At 35.7% G+C, this 24,629-nt stretch overlaps 2 protein-coding genes across 2 annotated transcripts; one reads left to right on the forward strand and one right to left on the reverse strand.

Annotated features, from left to right (window-relative positions):
- Positions 1-264: 264 nt before the first annotated feature.
- Positions 265-11,230, forward strand: LOC126809151 (uncharacterized). The gene is made up of 9 exons (XM_050534062.2): positions 265-497; positions 2,770-2,831; positions 3,333-3,431; positions 4,423-4,506; positions 5,306-5,398; positions 6,357-6,427; positions 8,297-8,490; positions 9,012-9,106; positions 9,955-11,230. Exons 1-9 carry the CDS (start codon positions 425-427, stop codon positions 10,174-10,176), a joined length of 993 nt encoding a protein of 330 aa, XP_050390019.2. The 5' UTR covers positions 265-424; the 3' UTR covers positions 10,177-11,230.
- Positions 11,231-12,634: 1,404 nt separating this feature from the next.
- On the reverse strand, positions 12,635-22,964 carry LOC130010690 (uncharacterized). The gene is made up of 6 exons (XM_056098547.1): positions 22,950-22,964; positions 19,902-20,061; positions 18,968-19,068; positions 16,638-16,718; positions 15,843-15,987; positions 12,635-12,645 (listed from the first exon to the last, which is right to left on the reverse strand). The coding sequence occupies exons 1-6, from the start codon at positions 22,962-22,964 to the stop codon at positions 12,635-12,637; spliced, it is 513 nt and encodes a 170-aa protein (XP_055954522.1).
- Positions 22,965-24,629: the final 1,665 nt, after the last annotated feature.

Raw genomic sequence — 24,629 nt, forward strand, 5'->3', positions numbered from 1 at the left:
TTTATTAGACCTATTTTTGTTTTTACTACAAATAATTATATATCTATCTATCTCGGTAGTGGATTGGCGCAATTTTTACTCATCAATGCCAAAAAGGCCACAAGTAATTCCTATTTAATTGAAATGTAAGATGAAAGATGAACACAAAGTTTGTATATGTATTGCAATAAATTGATTAATGTGAGATACGATATTGGTATACCATTAACATATAGGCCACTTAGCTGATGAATCGACATACTTCGCATCTACATAATAAAGGTACTTTTGTACTACTGCACAACAGGTGTTGCCTAGTCCGCCATGATACTTTAATGAGTGAAATGGTTTGAACGATTTATCGGGATACTTTTATAGATCTGTTATATGGAATTTGTATTTTTAAAATAACTGCCTGTGTACATTTTAGCGAGAAAAATACAATATGGAGAATGTGGGATATCCTCATGCTATACGCAGAGACAGTGACGTGTGCAATCGATTTCACAATTTAAAAGGTATGTCTCTAATGTCAGTCTAGCCAGTTGAGTAATAAACATATGGTATAAATTACTATATTAGGTTTTAATAAATGGTCGTTGTTCTCAATAAATTTAATGGCATGCTTGTACAATTTTAGTTGATAGATATGCTTAATTGCCCGTTAAGAACATTTATTCCGATCGTCGTATTCGTGTTTGTTTACAAACAAGTATTGTAAATACAGTTGATTGAGTGACGCAAATAGTAGCCTATTGTCGGACATTTAAGAGTAATATGTCCGATTCACAAATAAGAGAATACTGACCACAAAGGGATGGGGGGGATAACGTCTTCTCGGGAAGAGCCTTAGAAATGGTGGAAACCGGAAGAAACCCAGGAGGTTAGGCCGGCGGCTCCACTCATTGTAAGGTACAAAACTATTGGCTACATACCGGGTCTTCATAGACCACTCAGCCAACCAAACCCCTCTATATTTATTAGAAATAAAAGATACTATAGTTAATATGTATATTTAAATCCTTTACATAAGGTACAAAGTTATGATCTGCAAGCTTCTATAATTTGGGCAAATACATAAGATTTATATTGGTATCATATTGCAAAGGAAGAATACTTCTGTATCAAAAAGATCGTTTAAAAGATTGAACAAATGTCTGATTGTATACCAAATTCCGTTGTATTTTTTGGCTATCGGTGTCAATAGCTATGGAAGCAAAGTGGGTTATATCCCCCACACTGGTTTTGTCACCCCACCAAGACAAATCGACAATTTTATATTTTACCCAAATCAAAGATCTATTGAATTTTATTTTTTATACTCGTAACAATTGATCATGGATAAGCATAGGGAGCCTTATTAAGACGATGAGCTTTTTGCCGACTTGTCTACAATGAACATCAGGTGATTGGTGGAAAAATATTTCCCTATTATAGTTATTTCTCCAGGCAGCTAGCCATAAAAGCAAATATACCATGTTACCATCTGGATTGGACGAGAGCAAGACGCGAAATGTAACCATGTACTTGTAGTAGCTACGCTGAATGTCAAAATTACAAGCAAATGCAACAGCAGTTTACAGAGATAGCAAACAACTGATAACACAAAGTTAAGTATCAGAGAGGATAGAAAAGTGTTTACCATGGCAATCCTCAAGCTCTTCCAATCCGTTTCAGATTTACATAGCTTCTTTAGAGGAAAACTGTTAGACGAACATATATATTATATGTAAGCAGTTGATATGCATAAACATAGAGTGATGATAAAATGAAAAACAGGAGGGTCGCCAAGTGGAAATAGTATGACATGTAAGGATGTCAAAAGAACTGGTTGAATGACAGGCGTGTATTTTTGAACAAGCTAGCAACATAATCGCTGGATTCTGCAGACAAAAACTATTTGAGAACACTCTAATCAGTAACCAGATAGTTTTCAGAAAACAGAACTGTATGTCTGTCATAAACCTAAACGTGACAATGATGAAAATATCTTAACCAAACCAGACGAACAGTAACATACTAAAAGTCACACAACAAGAAAATCCACCTATAATCGAATGGAAGGCAAAGGGGCTGAGAACAATCTCAGAATGATTAAAAAATAAAAGTTTTGGGTGGCTATCCTGAAAATTAAAGATATTAAAGATCTTTGTAGATGGTTGCTTGACTTTACAAAATTACAGGGGAAATTAGCTTCTATGACCATCCAAGCAAATTATTTAACTGAGTTATTCTTGAGAGCATTAGACTTGCGGCGGGTGCGAAGCTTAGAGGTTCCAAAGCTGGATTTCCATCATGTACAGGTCAAATAGGAAACTTATATAGGAATATTCACTCCAATATATTAATAGGTCAACAATTTGAAAACATTTATGCGTTGTAGCATACTTATCATCTCAATCCAGAAACTATCTGATGAAACAACCTGCTCGCAGGTAAACATTAAGGGACTTGCATTAGAGTAGAACACACACCCAGTGACGTCCTGGAGACAGTGACTTTGGACCGTCATAGAAAGTCAGATATTTCATTTGGAGGTTGGGGCGGAAAACGCCAAAGAAGAAGATTGGCTGAGATGAATCTATCGCAGTTTGCGGTGATTCCTAGCAGAGACTGGAATCCCACATTAGTCCCGTAGGTATACAAGGTACGTGCAGTATTAACGGGGGAGGGGGAGGGGTAAAAAATCTAATTTGTAGCGATAGCTATACTAAGGTGTCATAATAAATCTCAGTCATATTCATACACTCTCAAAACTACATGTTTAATGGAACCCATTTTACCCTTCAGATGAACAACAAAGAATACAAATAAAGACTTTTACTAATTGGATTAATGCTACTTTAAGTAAGGTAAATATTTAATCTAGTCATCTTACATTTTAACTTTAACAATAGTCTCGATAGACAAAGTTGATAGCAAATCATTTGATGGGAACACTAACTACTTATGGTTATTTGGAATCCACATGAGTGGATGTAACTGGATTTATAATGTGCTCTCAATTTTGGAATCCCCCAGTAATTGGTTATTTGGAATACGCAGGGTTCGTGTAACAGGATTTATAAATGTACTCTTAATTTTGGAATCCCCCAGTAATTGGTTATTTGGAATACGCAGGGTTCGTGTAACTGGATTTATAAATGGTCTCTTAAATTTAGCCCCCCCCCCCCCAGTAATTTGGCCTTTATCTGCTGCGATAGGTCTAAAAAATCATAATTTTCGTGCATTTCTAATGAAATTATATTATTAACTAAATCCCTTTAGCACCGGGGCTTGGTGATGGCGTTTAACTATAAAATTTAATTCTTTTTTATGCATTGTAATGACTCATTCAAATGTACATTTTTCAGAACAACAATGACCAGCGTAAAGTAACAGACTTAATGTCAGATATCAAAGATGGTGTGATCCTCCTCAACATCTTAGAAACCCTCACCAATAGCAAGCTGGTAAGATAGAACTAACTCATTCTAGGGCCTGTTTGGGCTGGCTTTACCTTCTTCGGTAGCTTTGAATCTTGAAACCGAATATTAACTAAAGTCTCATTTCGCTTTGCTACTAATGGTATATACTGCAACATATTGTAGTAACTGACGATAGTCCTAAGTGTGTATCTTTGGTGGTTATGGGAATGGGTTCCGGTCAGAAGATAAGACCCTGCATTTGTCCTGTAATAGTTTGAGGGTTATTGAGAATTTTCTCCCTCGGATATATATTACACCCTGTTAGGAAACTGAATGATTTATCTTTCAAGTTTACCAGTATTCGGTTGAAATCTTCTTTGCCCTCGGTGCTTCTACTACTTGAAGTAGTAGTTTGTAGACCGTCCTTTATAAATGTCTTCTCGGCGTTGCCGCAGTAATTCCCAAGTTGGCAAAATTACACAGGATCTCCATGATCCAAAACTGACAGGATGAATAATCCTTGAATCGGTATAATCCGACGTGGTACACAACAGTAATTCTTAACATGGGGATTACAACAGAGAGATCAAGTTTCTCAAAACAGTACAATGTAAAATAGAGAGATAATTTCTCTCAAAACAGTAAGTGCAACAGCACGAAATGGCAAACAATAGAGAACACAGACCACATGGGTCAAATAGAAACTTACAACAAACGTTGAGCTCTGTACGAAGTGCTAAAAGGTTCTGCTGAGAAAGTTCTTCTGGGAAAGTTCTGCCTTCGGATTGGTCTGGTCTGGCTTACATTGTTTTTATGAAATTCTAGAACTTTTCAACTTTTTAGAACCCTACAGAACCTTCTAATGATTTTTAAACACGGTTTCCAGAAGTTCCAAATGACGATTCTAGATTCTAGAATGTTCGATCGCCTAAAATGGTAATAAACATAGGTCTCGCTGAACCATCATGACCTCATCACAGAATCTTAGGTCATATTGTGCTCATATTATTTAATCATTTATTTATATATTTTCTAGACTAAAGAGATGCCAAAATCTACAAGAAGACCGTTACAGATTAATAATGTATCAACAGCTTTAAACTATCTCAGAAGAAGAGGAGTAAGTTATTTTCAGAATTACTGTCTTTTTTTAATGAAATTTTATACACGCTGTGGCTTTCAGATTTATCCGAATTCTCTTAAGCTGTTAGGATCAGGTCTTTGCATAATATGTGAAATGTTGAGGTCGATTGCAATTTCGTCACATAATAGATGTTGTGCACGGAATGGATAGTGAGGTTGTACACCGAATTTCGTGAAATGTATCATTGTATGTATTGTTAAACCATGAAATTATATGATTTACGCCCTACATTAATGTAGAAAGCGGAGATAAAACTTTCAATGTGTACATTTTTTTTTATTTGGTTATTACCAAATCAAAGCAAAGGAAAATTAGATATGATATTATATTAAAGCTACAATATTCCAGAATAACAGCGAATATTGAGTTTAATAAACATACTGTTACAAACATTATTCAAATCAATGAATCTCTCTCTCTCTCTCTCTCTTTTCGTGCATATAAAGGAAACCTTGAATCCTGTTTTTTCGAACAGTGTTTTTATTCGGGATATCTGAATTGTATTGGGGAAGAGGCTTAAATTCGTTAAAGCGTATGCGGAAACGCCGCGTCGCTGTTCGGACAACATTTCCCATATAGCACACTGCATTTCTGATAAAAGGTAGGACGTTAAACCCGACTTCATTTCATTTCTTATTTTGTCTTTCTACGACATGGTGCTCACAAGTTTTGATAATTGTAATTTGGTCCTGAATGTACAGAGTGTTTTTGTTGGGGTTTTTTTCAATGAAGCTGAACGTAATAGAAACATTGTCTTATATATTTATAATTTCAGATGAAACTGGTGAATATAAACTGTACAGATATTGTAGACGGTAAACCTTCAATAGTTCTGGGTCTCGTCTGGAAAATAATCTTACATCTTCAGGTCAATATTTGATACATCCTATACATTACTGCCACCATAACTACCGGCAGGTTTCAGTTCAAAATATTGAGTCGTTTATGACCGCTAATATTAGTTTATAGGGATTAGGTAATTCTAAAAACGACATCCTTCATTTCGCTATGATAAACACCATCTGGCAACTTGGTATTGGTGTTTTATTTTATTTCACAAAGTTTCCAATGGTTGCTTCTGTCTAGACTAAGTGTTTCTAAGAGCCCTTAAGGCAGAATTAACACTTTTATATCCAATGAATAACGTTTCAAAATCAATTCTTATCTCTTTTTCAAGTGTTTAAAAGGTAGAAGAAATGCAACATACATGTATGTCGTAAAATTGTGTCAATGATTACTTCTTGGTGTCACTGAAAGAATTAGTTAATACGGTACACTCTATACTAATATTTGCGACTGTCGTTTGGTTATCTGTTCAAGGTTACACTAGGGCTGCCCCGAGACTGAATTTTGGTGTATAGGGGTAGATCGCCCCGGGGAGTAACATAGGTCTGGTGGCGTTGGACTACAGCTTCCTGTTTCGGAGTTATACTACTTTCAACACGTGCAGCACTGGGTCATCCGCTAGTAATACAATATCAGTCAAAGTGACTGAAACGAATATTGTTCTGAACAGTTCAGCATATGCTTAGTGTCTGCCTGACCCTAAATACATTCATTGACTTATGGGACATATTGTTTGATAAATCTACCAGTTATTTCAAATGCTGAAATGCTGTTTATTTTACTAGACGTATAGGATTCCCGGTATGACCTTTGACACCATCTGCAGTCGAAGGGGACACAACTAATGTTGTGTTGTCAGAATAAAGGGGGAGACAATTGGGTCTGAGGTTATCGTGACAAATGCGCATGTTTATTGTTAAAACCAAATGATACAAATCATATCAAATCATCTATAATACTACATTTTTCCTTCTGTATAGATACAAAATACATTGTCAAGAAGACTAAGGCGGACTAACAGCCAAGACATAGGAAAACTTCTTACAAGAAGGTAAGTGATGAAAAAAATTGATTAAAAGCAAAATGTAAAAATATGAAGCAACATTTTATAGGTTTCAGCAAAAGGGTACAATGTCGGACAAGCGATACAACTTTAAGAATCCAGTTGAAATGAAACGGGGTTTAACGGCCTACTGATCTGCTCCGACTGGGCCAATGAAGACGGGTTATAAAGATTTGGAAACTGAAATTCGAGTTTGTTATTTAAATATAACACACAATTGTTTTCAAAATCCATTCACAGAAAAAACGTATCGATTAGGGAAATATCATGATGAAGACTTTAATCATGGAATAAGTAATATGGCAGTGTATATTTTAATTGAATACGAATGTTTTATTGTGAACTTTTCCATTCCAAACTATTGATTTGTTAATATTAAAATTATTTTATGAAATACACAATGTCCTGGAATCTTATATACACCCTGCACGTTTCAAGTCAGTAGCTTGAAGCGTATATATGGTATTAGTGTCAGTGGCTTGTGGCACGAAGTAACAGTATATTGTCGCATACATAATATATTATGTCAACGCTTGGGCGACATAATATATTGTGTTGACGCTCCAAGCGTGTTAGCATATTAGACCTGTAGACTCAGTGGAATGTACGCGTCATCAGAGCCATAGAAAGTGTCCCTGTAAATAAAAGAGGGCATCCTTATCAGAAAAAGGGCACCTGTGATGTCAGAATTTCAAAAAAGGGCACTTTTCTTTCGGATTAGGGTTAGGGTTAGGGTTAGGGTTAGGACACAGAAAAGAGAGAAAAAACAGAAAAGAAAAAAACAATCGAAACTAAGCATTCATTGGTTATCAAAGCGCCAATTAAATCTATCGTTGCAAGTTCATGCCTAGTCACCTCCATCCTAGTTCCAAGCGTTGACATAATATATTATATCGCCCAAGCGTTGACATAATATATTATGTATGCGACAATATACTGTTACTTCGTGCCACAGGCCACTGACACTAATACCATATATACGCTTCAAGCTACTGACTTGAAACGTATCGCCTGTTATATAATAGAAAATGTTTAGTGCACACAAGATTGTAGCTGATACGACCAACTAACTGCTCGTGTGACTTCAAGATGTCGGTACAATTAAAATTAAAGCGGACTTCACATTCTAATACTGTATATGTAACAACGTTTAATGATTCTGGTATAAACAGAAAGAGAGAGAGAGAGAAATGGGGTTTAAAGTCTACTCTACACGACTAGGTTAATTCAGGACTAACAAATGGTTCAATTTTATTTCATTGTTCGCTTTGAGGAAGCCGGGTGACCCGGAGAAAACCCAAGACAATAGACAGGCGACCCTACTGTTACGCATAAACTGGGAATCGAAACCACGACAGTTGATTCAATAGCAGACCTTATGACGTAAAGCACACGCGTTAGACCATTCGGCCACTCAACCCCCCTGGTTTAAAAAGGAAATTGATTTATTAAAGATGCATTATTCAAGAACTAAATTTGCCTAATGCAGATCTTTCGTTTGGCCTCAAATGTTATATAAATCATTAATTAGACATTTATTCCAATGCCAAGCCCATAATCAACTCTCTAGAATTGTTGGTGGTTTTGCTTTTCAGCGGGTTTAAATACGATTGGAAGTTAATGATTTAGTTTAAAAATGGATAATCGAGACTTTGTGTATTATCGTAACAACGGTAGCAGTTACAATCTAGACTGTATTGCTCCGCACAGAATGAAGTAATTAATTTTGACTGAAATTTTCAACAAATTCCATTTTCATTATCTATTTTTTTTATTTAACTCTTTGTCTAAATCTTACATAATGCATCTTTAACATATATCATTGAATGCAGTTCCTGGTTATGATTTTACTTCCAGTACTTCATTAGAAGCTAAAGATTTTGGTAAGAGCTGGCGAAATGGAGAATTGTTTAATAAACTGATAAACAGAATCAAACCAGGTGCTATAGTTGAACAAAAAATACAGCCTGAAAATGTTCGAGAAAATCTTCAAAATGCGTTTAAAATTGCTGAAAGAGAACTTGATATTCCTCAACTGTTAGACCCAGATGGTAGGGAATGTGAATCTTGAATTATTATACTCTGTTGTTTGCTAGATCAATAAAGTTGTTTTTAAAATATGTGAAAGTTCAAGTCTTCGGTAATATTCAACAATTTAAATTTCTCACATCAGTTATCGAAAAGTCTCATTTGTTTTATCACTGTTAATCAACAGTAATGTTGACCAAAGCATTTGTATAATGCATCGTAAAATATTATATCAGTATATCACATTAACCTGTTTAAACACAGAAATAAAGGTAATAGCAGACGAGTTCCGAAAACTATCAGGGTGCTCTTAGGATTAACATTGTTCTTGTTTTAAGATGTTGAATACCGTTAAACCGCATTATGTCGAACATCAGGTATTAACGAGTTTATATTCGAGAAAAACGACGGTCGGGTAAACTATGTTGACGAAATCTGTCTACAATATAATTACACTACTACAAGTATCATTCAATCTCAGTAAACGGCTCATGTATTCGAGTTAATCATAAAATAATTATACTATATGCTGTTGCTATTACAGATGTCGATGTAGAGAAACCCGATGAAGTTTCAATTATTACTTATGTTGGTGAATTTATTAAAAAATATCCTGACGAAGTTGATGTTTGTTTGAAGGTATATTATATAAATATATTAAGGATCATTAGTTTTTATGATTCATGGGTTGTTGGCACCATATGATATTCTGAGCAGAAAAAGATTAACCATTTGTTTTGAATTAAGATGTGGTTATTGCACAGTTTCCGTACAAAATGAAACTGTGAAATGACCTGGAGTTTGGTCAGCAGATGGATAGTGTTAGCTGTCACGTTTGTGATTTTTATACGCCCACAGTTAATGTAAACGTACATGATCGTCATTGCGTCTGCCTTTCCGTCCATTTTTTCTTGTGAACGTTCTACCCACTAGAGTTCACATTCCCAGGGGTTTGGTTTGGTCTGGTCATAAAGAAACGTCCTTTTGAAATTCGAAAGTTTTCGATCGGGAGATTTCAGAGTTATTGTCCTTTTGCTTACAAGCATATGAATCTTATGTCCAGGTTATTTATCGGTCTACATTTTGACTGTTAAATCTTGTAAACGTGGTAGAGGAGAACGTGCTAAATGGATGTTTTTCTAAAACTTAGTGAGATTAGTCATTGTGGTAGAAACCTGATGATATTTTATAACGTTGAATTTCAAACTTTTAGGGTCGTAAATATATCTTTTCTTTCACTTTTAAAGCTTACTATATGGGTGTATATGAGTCCTAACAACCTCTCGTTGATTTCAGGGATTGGTTTCAAGTTGTTAGACTTCCCATATTAGGCAAATTGCACCTCGAAAACCGAATACTGTGGTTAAGATTCTATGGTGTTGTTCATAAATACAACAAACTGCACCATGTACATGTATATAATGAATTAGAAATATATATTTTTCTCTTAATGAGAAACAATCATAAACTGGTTATTTTGTTTTCAGGAGAGACTGCTTACCCGCGCACGGAGGTTGAGCTACAGTCATGGAGATTCATCGCTTGATCTGGTTCGTGTTAAGCCATTGGATGAAGCGTCTGGAAAACCATGCCAAGAGACCCGAACAATTCCATATATTTGTGTTCTGGTATTTGTAATATTATATAAATGTATCTGGTATATTTTCATCTTTTTCATCATTCACAACACATTTTTACGTTCATCATAACCCGGTTTGTTTGATTGTTACTTCACAATGGTGTCTAAATGGGATCGCTAATATAGCTAGTATCATAGATGGAATTACATATATACTGATGTCATACATCTCACATGCCGTTTCAAGTTTTTCTGAGCCTGGTCATTTCGACAGAATCTAATAGTGTCCAATTTGAATTTTTTTAAAATTATACATCAGAGATCGGGATTTATTATTAGAATACAAGCTTACATATTTTCGTTTATTTCGTTTTGTAAGTAGATATGGACCTATATAAATTATATCCCGATTATATCAATTCGAAAGTGAACCCATTCCATAAAACAAAACATCAGAATCGAATCGATCCCCTGGGAATATAACTACGTCAGATATTGATTTGGCCGAGGCTACCAAATTAGAATTAATTCATATGGCAGGTCCCTGTCTTTTACATATTCATTTTTCCTTCAAATTGATAAGTCATAATGAAATGTGTTTTTAATTTTGTCTGGTTATTTGTATTTTAACTGTTTATTTTCTCTCAGTTCATTTATCGATTTTTGTTAGCAGATGTAGATTAATCTACATAGAGGTGACCGAGGACTTGTAGTATATTATTAAAATGTTATTGGTATTTTTGTAATAGTTTAATAGATTAATTTTTTAAAAGTAAACTCACTCTGATAGTTAGTTGACCTTGCTTTATTAGTCTTATTCTCGTTGAGGGTGAAGGTCTAATTGTGAAAAATATAAAATTTACAGATTTGAAGCTGAGTGACACGGAATCTATTTTTGATATAAGACACCACACCAAGTTTAGTTTTGTTTGGTGCCCTGACCAGTCATTAAGACAGACAAGATGTCTTTCTAACAATCTTGTGGAATGTAGTACAGTAACCCTATAGCTCTAACTTAATCATTAACTTATCTTATTAGTATGTCCCGTTGTTACGTATTTTCAGAATTAGGGGAAAATCTACGAATTTAGAATTTATATATTTTTATTAGCTTATTTTTGCATACCTTGTTATAATATTTATGAATAATAAATAAATTATTTTTATGATCCAAAGACTGGATCATTATTTTGTAAGGCATTGTGTAATTTCTGAATCCGTGTCGTGCTTCAGACGAAAAAAAAGATGTGAGAATATGATGGTAAAGATTATTTCATCCTAAATAAAATCTGAACAATGCTGGTAGAATGGAAATTTAATTGGTGTTTCATGGCACTTCTGCGCCAACTGGGGGGTTGGATGGCCGAATGGTTGGCACGTGCGTCTTGTATCATAAGGCCTGTCATTGAGTCAACTGGCGTGGTTTCGAATCCCCGGTTGTACGTGACAAGGAGTAGGGTCGCCTGTCCAGCCTCGTGGGTTTTCTCCGGGTCCTCCGGTTTCCTCCCACTGCTAAAGACCCCTACGCGCAAGCGAATTATTGAAATAAAATCAAACCATATGTTAAACCCCATTTCTCTCTCTCTCACTCTCTCTGCACCAACTAGGACATACTGCGCCAAACACATGGTAACACCATTTGAGACAAACTTAATATATTCACAATAATATATAAAATTCACATCAGGTATCGCATTATTTTAGGACTCACTAATTAAATTTGACTAATTTCCATTGGACATTACTGCCATTCAATCACTTATAAATATATTTGAATGGCATTTTAGTAATTGAACACATGAAAATTACTGTATTCTAATCGGAGCTACGTTTCTACAACGATTCTCTTCCGAACCCTGTCAGTCAATTGCTACCGAAGTGGAAATTTATTACATGAGGTACATTGTTTGAAATAAAACCATATTGGCCAGCATAATTGGCCATTGTTTTGGGCACGTATTTGTTGTACTATATAACAAAATGGTTTTATTCCAGTGGGTCAGTGTGGTAGTTACAATTAACATAATCAAGTAGGTTACAGCTGCGGGTTCCACTAAAATGTTAATATTTATTTTTATTCACACATATCACTTCCCCACAATCCACTTCACCGGGGTCAGATTATCTCATTGAACGTACCGTCTTTGTACAGTACTCATTTTAATGAAATAGTAAGGACAGGAAGGCCACCCTATACGCAAACAAAACCCATTAAACAATCCTGTGGGAAAAGAGGTACACAGACATTGCAAGCAATAAATTACAAACTTATATGTCAAATCAAGTGAATGGACTGAAGCTGAATCGTTCGCGTTGGAGTTTGGCATAAACAGAAATCTGGATACGTTTCCGCTTTAATGTTGCAGAGTTTTTGATAGCTGAGGGCAAACTGCACGCAGCGATCCATCTACGTCATACTTCGAGATTATGATCACTACCCTAGTTGCCCGCCATTTAAAACGCTCACGTGATCATTTTGGGGCGAGACTTATCGACTGGACTACGGCTTTGTGTACACAACAGTGTAAAAATAACGCCATCAAGCACGTGTTTTATGTTAAAACATGTAATTGACAAAATGTCAACTTCTACCACTCCGCTAAAAGCGATATATAATATATGCTAGTGAGTAATATTGCAAGTGGGTAATATTGCAATACATTCTTTGCCATTGTAAACTGTCTTTAGAGTTTCAATCAAAACAAGGTTAGATACTCCTAAATTTGTCTGCGTAAACAAAACCGCCTCTGTGAAATTATCTTTCATGGGCGCCGCCATATTGAATAATTAGAGGACTATTTTGTGATTCGGCTTTGATTAGTTTGACATCTTCCATACACACAGCGGCTAAATAAACATATTTAATTTCATTCAATATGATAATAGAAGAAAAATAAATACTTCTAAAAATTACTAAAAGCATACTCAATGTTTTCGACTAAAATCGTCGGTGTAGGAATTAAAATGTCGGTTAATTAGCTTAGGGCCTGTTCTCAAGCGGAGCTAGCTGTAGACAGGCAGCCTCAGTTTGGGATGAGCTGAGGGCTGACATGGTGATGAGGTAGCGAGTTTTAATTTAAGCGTTGCCTTCAGTACATGACCAGGGGCGGATCCAGAGGAGGTATTTGGGATGGGGGTGGATCCAAACCTCCTCCCCAGCCCCCAGCCCCCCCCCCCCACTTCCCCACCCTGCTCAGCTACATATTTTTTTTTATAAAACAAAAAAGTGTAACAGTCGTGTGCTTTATCCTTTATCATTAGATGGTGGGATGGGATGGGCATTCAAAGCGTCAGATAATGCCATTAGACATAATATGTGATATCACAATTAATGCTTTGCATCGATGAAATCCTATTAATTTATTATAAAAATTGACGTAAAACGGGATGTTGGATTTCTCTCTTTTTAAAGCTCAGTGTGTATGTGTGCATACGTAATTTGGAGACGATGATGGCATCATCATTGTCAACCGTTAAATTCCCTTAACAGGATCCTGACAAACCCCCTCCTGCAAAAATTCCTGGATCCGCCCCTGATGACAACAATGCATCTCCACTGTATTGCAATCCCAAAATTGGCTCCCAATTCAGCAAAGAATTAAGTTTGAGTCACTCCTTCTTATCCTCAAAGGGTTAACCGGCCAAGCTCGATCTTATAAAATGTCTTGTAGAACCCTATGCGACGAGCAGAAATCTCTGTTCTCAGAAAACATATCTTCTAAAATCTACAACTTTTTTATTTTTGTAACTAATTATCGTAAGTGATAATAATAACTAATACATCATTACACTAATTAATAACATTCCCACTTTATTCATAATTATTTCAAGTTTATTCATTATCCATAATTAATAGAGCATTATATATAATTTAATATATTTATTCAGTTATTGTGAATCATAAAAGCATTAATTTTACTTGATAAATAAGTCTTTTTTTTTAAAACAATCATAATATAATTGGCTAGTATACTAGTTCATACTGTGCAGGTACTAATTTACTTGAATAATGGATGCAAAACTTAATCTAGAGCCAGTGTCCGTTAAACTGACAGGGAAATGTGTCTAGTCAGTTGGACGGTTTAAAAAAATCCAGGTGCCGTATACAAATTGGAAGTGCACGTAAAAAGTCCTTTTACGTTTGTAATTAGAAGAAGTGCAGATTCTCCCCATGACAACGCAATATTTTCTTTGTTGTACCCTCATGTTAGTATTTTAAAACATTTTGACGAGATATTTAACCCCGAACGTTAAACCCCATCCGTCCCTTTTCTTCGCGTGATAAATCAAGTCATTTTTAAAATTGAAAGTTATCAAAATATCATAATTGTTATTTGGGAATCGTGAATTATATGTATTTTATATTGTGTCACAGTTTATTTTGCAGTATCTTTTAGACTGGGACAGCATCATTTCTTCGTTCCTGTCACTATATTACATGTAATGTCGTGCAATCAGATGTTTATAATGTAGCATATTTTTACATCTTGTTAATAAAAATATTTAATGCAAATATTTTAATGTTAAATATTATAGTGAACTGTGATTGTCCAGAACTGGATGATAAATTGTAAAACAAAAAAATGATAAAAAAAAAATAGTTTTAAAACACGACGGGTGGTTTATTTACTCTTAAACACAAACGGGAATGTTACAAGAAACATTTGTAAAGGCTGTCTATTAAAGATACATTATGTAAGATTTAGACAAAGAGCTGGCCGTTCTTGCTATAATAGTTCAAAAATAGATATACAAAATGAATATATTGAAAATTTCATTCACATTACTTTATTCTGAGCTAAGTTATCTCAGTTTGTAGTTTTTTGACAAGATGTGTGCATTGATTGTTTATTATCGTAACCACGGCACTGGTATATTCCAGATTTAGACCTGCTCTTCTATTTTTAAATTAAATCATTAAATGGTCGAACCCTTTTAATCTAGTTAAAATCGTGAGCATCCGATGGCAACGAGAGTTGATTATGGTCTTGTCATGTTAATAAATGTCTAATTAGTAATTGTATAATATCTAAAGCCTAAAGAAGGGCCAGAAATAGGAAGGTTTAGCACTTGAATAATGTACCTTTCAATAATGTAAAATGGGACGTATTAATATTCACCACTGTTTTGTATTAACGTATTATATAACGGGGATTATTAAAACCTGACACTCTGACAATAAACTAATAAACTGCTTGTTCTTTGCAACCGTCAAAGATTCTGATAAAACTCTGAATTTCTGTTAAACCACAGAAATGGAAACTTTGGACATTCTAAATGTCTATACTTTTTATTTGTAATGCATTGTGTTCCATTTCTTTGGTTGCTTTAATAATCGTAAATATAAATGATCACAGCGCATGCATTATAGTACATTGTGAATTATACTGTAACTTTATATATCTGATATGGGAATTTAACGTGTACAGTATTTGACCGGGTATTACTGATTGTTTAGACTTCCATAAGTTGGAAGGTTTATACTTCCAATACCTGAAAAAAAAGAACTAAAAATGGTTGCATCTTGGAATGGGAATCTATACACGGTCGTGCATAGTAAAAGAATAATCCTATTAATCCTATAATTCACTATTGTCAGTTTAAAAATTGTCAAATATATCATTTTCAAGTTCACACTAAAACGTTATTTTTTAAAATGTTTTGGGGCTATAGAAAACAAGGGGATAATTTTGTCTCGGTCAAAAGGCATCATTATCCTTATATGTTTAACCCTTGATAATCGAGACAACTTCTCACTCACTTCGAATTGAAATATAGTGTTGCTTGTGTATTTACCTTTTTCTTTTAAACCTTTGCCGTAATTTCTATAAACGAAATATAATAAAACCATCAATACGCTTCGAGTTACTAGAGCTAAAACACCAGCTGCTATGGTTGCTCCTACTAAATCACCTTGTGCTGTACCAGCTTCCTGTGTTGACTGAAATTAATATTAGGGTAAGCTGGGAAATAAGGCCATAATAGTAGGGCACATTTTAAGATGGTGAATGGTATTAGAAACTGATGGCATCTACATAGTAATACTGTCATTTGGTATGAGAGAGTACTAATAAACTAAAAATAAATCAGACTAAAACGGTGTAGTGCCTCCCTACCCCAACCCGTATCCCGTCTTATCTTCCTTACTGCACCTCACATAAAGGGGAGGGGGCCGAATGGTTAGCACCTGCTCGTTTGATTATAAGGTCTGTCATTGAATCAAGTGGCGTGGTTTCGATCCCCCGCTTGTACTTGACAAGGAGTAGCGTCGCCTGTCCAACCTCGTTGGTTTTCTCCGGGTGCTCCGGTTTCCTCCCACAGCCAAAGGCCCTTGCGTGCAAGCGAATTATTGAAATGTAATAGAACCATATGTTGTCCCCGAAATGACGTAGTTTGTGTCGAGTATGGGTGGGGGGACAGGGTACCTCATCTTTTATGAATGACAATATGACCACACACCCCCCTCCGACCCCACCGGCTTAATATTCACATCGAAAGTTCATACTGTTACTAGGGTAGACTAAAAGTTCTCGATGCCAATTATCTCGCCATCTTATTCTTAATTAAATATTAATTAAAGTTTACCTGATTCATTTTAAATATAACATATGCTGGTTCTGCTGGAGCTACAATAATAAATATCCACGATCCCACCTTATTCTCTTGCAGCGTCTATGATAGAAATTCAAAATTAACATTAAGTCCATCAATATCTAAAGATAATTCGTTGATAAATAATAAAACCTGAATGATAATGACATTATCTGGCTTGATTTTTATTATTAGTAATTCATGTGATGCATGATATAATTCTCTTGAAGTAGTAAAATAAAAATGTGTGCATGCCGATTCGACGAGAGTAAGATATAACCATGCCATTGCTGCTGATGTCCATTTCGCAAGAATCATAAATGTTACAAAAAGAAGATCGCCGTAATGTTGCTATCCTAAGGAGTAACACGTTGCACTTATGGGGTTCACAGAGTGAAGGCCGTCGTGTCGCTACGCAAAGCGAAAACCGTGGTTTAAGCACCTGTCACACAATTGCGATTTTTAGATACGATTTGGACCAACGTGGATATTCGTACTGACATTCGTACTATACTGATATTCGTATTGCTTTGTAATTATCGTTCATGCTCTTACGACGTTCGTCCTACCATTCTTTGGACTGCGTCGTGAGTATTTGTGAGTAATCGCACAAACTTTGAGCGTATTCGATCGTAGTTTATTTGTAACTATATAGTTGTACAAGATTCTTACTAGATCGCAACAGTACAGTCGTAATTGGTTCTACTCGTCATTAACTATTCAAAGGTTGTGCACTGTCGTCGTCGTGGTGTTCGATTTCTCGCAATGTGTAACCGATTTTTTAATGTTGATTGTAAGAAATACTTACACTAAAATATCCGACACCGAACCATATTAAAGTTATTACTCCACCAACAGATAAAATGACAATATCTTCAGTATTAATCTTGAAACCAGAATTCAGAATAAAGATCACCATACTTATCTGAAAGTTAAAACACATTTGTCAGTTCATTTTCAAACAAATATAATGAAGCTTTATATATTAAAATAATTGTAAATGGGGGGGGGGGTAAGTCCGTTGGGTATGGTGGGGGAATCAAGTGGCATAAATTTCGAACAGTTGCATTGCGCGCACCAACAAATTTCAGTTGGAGGTCACAGTTAATAGTTTACTTTACCGTACTAATTCACCATTTACTGGACTTTGTAGTGGACTGTCGATAGTTCACTTAACAATACTAATTTACCATTTACTGGTTTTTGTAGTCCACTATAGTTTATTGTATTCTAATAAGCTACCATTACTTAGATCCTATTGTCCCCAAGAATTAACGGGATCTCGATTCGCCGGGCGTGTCTGCGGGAGAAAAACTGACATATATTTTTTTTTTCAAAATTAATAAAATCCATCTACGCGTTCACTAAAAAATTAGACATAAATCCGAGGATAAAACTGATTTATGAATGGAGTGCGGGAAAGCTGAATCAAGCTAGTTTAGTTTTCTTGTCACAGCACGTAGTCTTCTCTGAGATGGGGCCCAAGGGAAACCAGTTGGTCCGAGAGTCCAGAGGTACACTGTCCGCCCCTGGATGTCCTTACTTGTATCCTATACGCCAGTATACATGTAAACTTACCCCAAGTTGTAAATCAAGTTTTAAACAATCAAGAAACATTAAAAGCATTTTATAACTGCTCTTGAGCTCTGTATTGGCACCAACAGTTCTGAAAAGCAGCCTGCCAGAACTGTTGTATCTCCAACCAATCCATCCGCTTAATACGATTAAAGCTGGACTCACAACACATGCAATAATCAAACGGGACTGAAAAACAAAAACAAATGAGTTATTGCTATAGTATTATTACACTTTTTGGTCCTGTTCACTCTTTGCTTGAACAAAAGCAACATACGATTGTGATTTGTGACCACCACGAGAGTCAATCTGCTAGGCGGAGTCCGGTATATTCAGCAACGGAAAGACTCAATCTTTATCTAAATCTTACTCTCAAAATGACAGAATTATAGTGTTGACGCTACGTGTCCCCAATAAGTAAGAGACTGCTGCAAGGCTGCTGTACATGCAAAATTCCCCTCATTGTGTTGAGACTTTAATCTCCATTCCTACACTTTCATTTTAGTGAACGATACTTTCGCCATACAGCAACTTTTAGATACTGTAATGTCGTTGATTATTTAAAAAAAAACGTCGTGCAATAATCGCATACTGCCTGTCTAGTCCGTTTCCAGGTTATTCGGATTGGACAAAACAGAACAAAATAGTTCCGTCATGTAAACATTGACAAAGCAACAGGGATGGTCTTTAACACGAATTTGTCTACTCACTAGTCTAATCGGTCCTCTGTCTTCTTCTTGCACCCAATAATTAACTATACTGTACAGTAATATACCAAATATAGCTATCATAAATATAACTATTTCATACGCCCGTTCTTTTAATAAACCATGCACCACATAGAACGTACAGAAAACTATTAACAAAAAAAAATAAAAAGTCGGATTTATCATTTAGAGCCTACATATACTTTTTGATAGACGTCCATAATTGACACTTCCGGGTGTCGTGATATATCTTTTTTGAATTAGGTTTTATTGATAAATTAAAGGATTCGAATTCCAAATTTGACCCGAAGTAGAATTAGCAGAGAATGAATTTAAACCGACTTCCGGATTCATTCGAATATTTTTCATCAAACACAAGGTATACATGGCGAAATATCATACGAAGATAATAAATAATAACATGTAGGAGTTTGACCCCGATATAAGTATTACTTATTGAGAAACATCTCCAGTACATAGAGTATATCAACGTCTCTTAGGATAACAAGTCGTCGAAACCTATGGAATAAATTCACTATAATGCAGGAATGTAGGTCCGTGACCTGGCTCTCTGTGTTCATATTGAACCTATAAAACTCAGGAATTGATTTATCATAATTGCTTAACCCTTTTTTATTGTCTTTATGAAACATTCTACTACAGAACATTCAACAACCCATATGTTTGTTATTAGTATAAATCTTTTATTTAAACTTGTATTTCTTATTGCTTTACATACTTTTCATTTTTAGTTCTACAAGTTTACACATATAAAATTAGGTTGGTTGGGCACTGTGTTGTATACTATACGTATACCTACCATTTTATTTGCAAAAATGTCAAGATTATGATCGCATTTTTTGTAACCAGGGATCGAGTCAAAACATGACATCGGTTCCATCTCTCCCTTGTTGACACATAATACTGTTTCTCTTTTTCAAAAAAAAATAATGATATTCTTTGTAAATAATGGTTTACTTACTTGCATTCCTTATGAGTACGATTGAGAAGGTAAAGTCAGAATCGGACTTGCTTATAGTGGTCATCTTGAAAATGGAGAGGCTGATGGTAACCAATATGGACAGACCGGACAGGACAAAATATAACTTCTCTATACAATCTAAATCATTTAATCTTCTGGTCTAAAAATGGAAAACACAACGGATTTTACGATACAATAATTATTGACCGAAATACATTATCAAGAATGGAACTCATTCAGTGACGCTCTAATCTTTATTAAAGATGCATTTTATAAGATTTAGATAAAGAGCTCACCGCTTTTTCTGTTGGAAGATGTAGCGTAGATTGTTTATTTATTAGCAACGGTACTTAAACAACGAGACTGTCTCGATTAACCATTTTATCGTTAAATTCTTTTTAAATCTCGCGGACGTTCTAATCCATTTAAATCAATGGTAATAAATTAATGTCTAAATAATATTTATATAACATCTCAAGCCAAAATAAAGCAATACAACAGGTAGATTTAGCAATTACATAATGCATCTTTAATGTAGCTCCTCTGTTAAATGTGTGGCTAACTAAATCGTTCTTTGTTATTTACATCTTCAAAGTGGCCCTGCTCCATTGGGCCAAATAACTTGATTTGAACAGTGATGGGCAGGTATCAACCAATCAACACTACTTAATGATCTGGTTGGAAACCATCAAATGATTGCGGAGAAATTTCAAGTCTAAATTTGCTCAATCTATGTGCCCTGTCCCATCTGGAAGTGGCCAGGTTATTTCTCTGACCAAATCTGCATAAACACCAGACAGGCAAGATCTCCAATGTTCTTGTAATACATTGAATGGGTTGGGAGAAGAATTCAGGGCTCCCCTGTCTCCACCAGAAGGGGCCCTGCAATTTATTTTGAGAAAATCTGATTAAACACTACCCTGACAACATATATACCTACCAAATGTCTTTGAAACACTTAACCCGCTTTTGGAGAAGGCTAGAATGAGTAATTTTTTACAACGGGCGGACATGGTGGCCACGGTGGCTCGGTGTATAAGACGTTAGCTCACTAACCTAGAGGTCCCGGGTCCGATCCACGTGTTAATCGAGAGAGTTCATCGGGTAGGGAGGGCGGATAGTGGTTCGGATAGGACGAAAAATCGAGGTCTCGTTTACGTAAAAGAACCCTTGTCATTTGGAATTCAATATAAGAGTCGGCCGCAAAAATTTCCCTCATAGCAAACTGAATGGCTTATGCCCGTCTTCATCAGCCCAGTCGGTGCCGAACAGTAGGACATGAAACACCATTTCATTGCGTGATGGCATAATCAGACAATCTATCACCTAAACGTTATACGACATATATAGTATCTGTAACACTAATAACTCTAATATAGTTGATAAAAGTTTCCTTAAACGCCTACTAGTTTATCCGCAACAGTTTCATATAAAATAAAGATTATAGATAGTGTAGATTCTCTGGGAACATAGAAGCACTTTGATCTTCTGATTTCAATTATTAATCACGAACAATGTGTATATTATATATATAATGGCTACGAAAACAAGCGCTTGCAATGCAAGATACGCCCACATTTGGCAAGAGATGGAAAGAAAAAGAGCTAAAATAATAAGCGATTTTTCGTACCATCAGGGGTCATAATCCAGGCAGTTAGTGTAGAAATCTGTAGTTTCCTACCAGGACCTTGACAAACATTGTTGGTGAAATGACCTGTGTAATATGTCATTTTATAGGTTTGATTGTCACCGACTCATTTTGGACGGTTTCCGATTCATTTCACAAATGGTTGATTCAATATGGCTGCCAAAATCCAATATGGCGACAGAAATAGTCTCGAAAGTATTCTTTTAATACCGTTAGCAACATGTTATATCGTTCCAAGGGTTGTGGGGGATGAGAAGAGCGAGTATGCCATTTCCAAGCTGACAGGACGAATTTGAACTAATACCAAAATCAAGCAGATCCGTGGAATTTGGGGTAGGGAGGGAAGGGGTGATTCTTTGAGATGTCATGCTGAATTACAGATAAATTCATAACCTATTGCCAGTATTATGAAGGAGTAGCTTTAAAAATAAAAGTCAAAATGTTCCGTTAAAAGCTGCTCTTGCATAATCCTGGAAATATGTTCTGAATTAAGCTGTAGTCCATCATGAGATTTAGCAGAATCAAGAAGTCTACAATGTCTAAATATATCCCTTCATGGTGGCAATGTCGGCGGCGTTAAGAGGTTTGAGGATGCTGGGGTCATAATTTGCCCCGACCGCTAATTCAATATTCAAGTACATGTATAAGGCCTACGAGAAAAGTGAGAATAGAAACATTTCATATAAGTAATGTAAAATCAGATGAAATAAACATTTTACAACAAAGGTAACAGGGATACTATCAACAAACTTAATTTTGATATCATTCATTCTTTGGAATGCCCCCTCTGGGCATTGCTGGAAAGTATATGATACACACCCGATGCCCTATGTCTCAGTGTTTAAGCATCTTCCCAAAATAACATCACTTCTCAATCTGAGTGCGCAAGTTACATAGATGACTCAAAATACCCAGACTTTTAATTATGATAGGTGAAATATATGCAGGATAAGATTCACGGATATCTGGAACAATTTATGGCTGTTATTATTACAAATATTATTACAAACTACAAATATCTTCACTAGGGTCGCTTCTATCAGAAACCAACCATCATCAAACCTTGTTCCCCGAAAAATTTTCACCGATGCGACTATAGGTTAGGTTCACAAGATGGTCTGGAATGGTGACAATAATAACACAGTTGCAGTTCGTATGTCTATGATTGATTCAATGATTGTACTTGTTGGTGGCAAAAGTTTGTTTCAACCCAATTGATCTATCCTTTTCAGGCTTAGAACCTTTTAGCCAGCCCTCGTAATAGTACGTTAACATTGACTAACAAATTAGTTTTTAGATAAACTCACCTTCCCCAAAACACCTTCATGTATTGTTGAACATGTGGGTACCCCTGCTCGCGAAAACGTTAATGGTTGATTGTGCGTTTCATGAATAATAACCTGTGAATCCGACATATTGACGGCCGCGAGCACCCACCCAGTCACAGCAAAGTTTTGTTCAATCTATTAGTTGATCACGTCGATCTTGTTGAGCTTTTCACGTAGCTACGTTTATCTCACATTATCTTTGTATTGATACTCCCACTGTACACGGGTATAAGAAGGATATACTATCCGTTAGAAGTACTCTGGCAAAGTTCAATTTAAATCTTATTTTGTTTTTATGGGATTTTTTTGTGTTATGTCGAGTATCTTTAACGCGTGCATTAACGGTAGGCCCTGACCCCCGTCGCTTGTTTGTACTAATTCTTCCATTGTTAAATCCTGATTATATCCAATCAAAGGAGTCGATATTTTTAAAAAATATAAGTTAAAATATTCATGAAATATAGTGTTTTGTCTGTTCTATGATTTTATTATTCGCATCAGTGGCGTTTATGGTGAAATTCCATAGTCTTGAATGCTTTTCTTGTAGATTGTGGTCGCGGTAATACCTCCATCTTGTCTTTTTACGCATATCCCAAAAAAACCCGTGTCCAACTGTAAACAAATTTGATTGGAACAAAATTAAATGTTGTTTGAATGAATTTTAAGTTTTAAGTTCGGAATTGGTTTTTGAGATGAATAACATGATTTGTTACATGAACTTTCTCGGACAACACCGGGAGCGAACGCGAGACCTCCGTCAGACTGCCTTCCCTATTCTACAAACTTGAGCCTCCCCCTCCCCCCACCCTAGGTCGCCTTATGCCAGGACCACAATTAAAACTCATAAGAATCCCATTAAAGCCAGACTATACTAGTATGCTCCAGAGACTATGTTATTACGTCACTGCACAGTACCTATCAAAACTCCTTTCGCCATTAGGTAAAGAAGCTTCCTTATTTATTTCTGCGAAATACCACAAGACCTATCAAACGATGTACAAAAACTATCACATGATGTCATAGATTTCGTCACCAATATCCCAAGTGACGAATCCTTAGCAGCACTACGCCAGAGACTCACGTCCTTGGATAAGCCAATAGATACCAACCTTAGTACTGAAGATATGATTATGTTAACTAAATTTTGTATTGATTCTACCTACTTCTCCCGGGGAGAAGACTGCTACGAACAGATACATGGACTGTATCGGCATCTATAATCACTGGCAAATATCTCTTCATAATTTATGTACATTTATTCTGGCCAATAAAGATATTCCAAATAAAAAAAGAAAGAAAAAAAAAGTGAATTATGGTAGCCGAGTCTTGATGTAACCATAGTGCTTACCAGCATTTTAGTCGTGTCACTGCCGACTTTCATTATTTCTGTTTTGTCATCGTTGAGTTTTAATATATTTGAGTCCGTCCATTTACGAATATCTGATAAACAGGTCTCAAGTTTGCATGTCTCAGATGGTTCAGAAGAAGGTTCAAAAGCTATATGAATTTGAGTGTCGTCGGCGTACAGATGGTAGTTAAGACCCTGTTTACGAATGACATTTCCTAAAGATGTTGTGTACATGTATGTGGTAAATAATAAAGGACCGAGAACGGAACCCTGCGGCACGCCGTGCTTTAAAACACCGTTGAGTTGGATGGGGAACCTTTGATAACACTGTCTGTTATTATGCAAATGTCTTTTACATTCGGATGCAACAGCTTTCTCAATAATTTTTGAAAGAAAAGAAAGAT

The sequence above is a fragment of the Patella vulgata genome, chromosome 1, assembly GCF_932274485.2.
Source record: "Patella vulgata chromosome 1, xgPatVulg1.2, whole genome shotgun sequence".
Lineage (NCBI taxonomy): Eukaryota > Metazoa > Mollusca > Gastropoda > Patellidae > Patella > Patella vulgata.

What these genes read in the sequence shown, in the direction of transcription:
- LOC130010690 (XM_056098547.1), bottom strand. An exon ending in CGTACTCATAAGGAATGCAA is followed by an intron (nt 19,069 to 19,901) that starts GTAAGTAAACCA and finishes TTTTGTTAATAG; the next exon opens with TTTTCTGTACGTTCTATGTG. An exon ending in GTATATTACTGTACAGTATA is followed by an intron (nt 16,719 to 18,967) that starts GTTAATTATTGG and finishes TTTCTATCATAG; the next exon opens with ACGCTGCAAGAGAATAAGGT.
- LOC126809151 (XM_050534062.2), top strand. Translation starts at nt 425, where the DNA reads ATGGAGAATGTGGGATATCCTCATGCTATACGCAGAGACAGTGACGTG. An exon ending in GGAAAACTTCTTACAAGAAG is followed by an intron (nt 6,428 to 8,296) that starts GTAAGTGATGAA and finishes TTTTACTTCCAG; the next exon opens with TACTTCATTAGAAGCTAAAG. An exon ending in TCAACTGTTAGACCCAGATG is followed by an intron (nt 8,491 to 9,011) that starts GTAGGGAATGTG and finishes TTGCTATTACAG; the next exon opens with ATGTCGATGTAGAGAAACCC.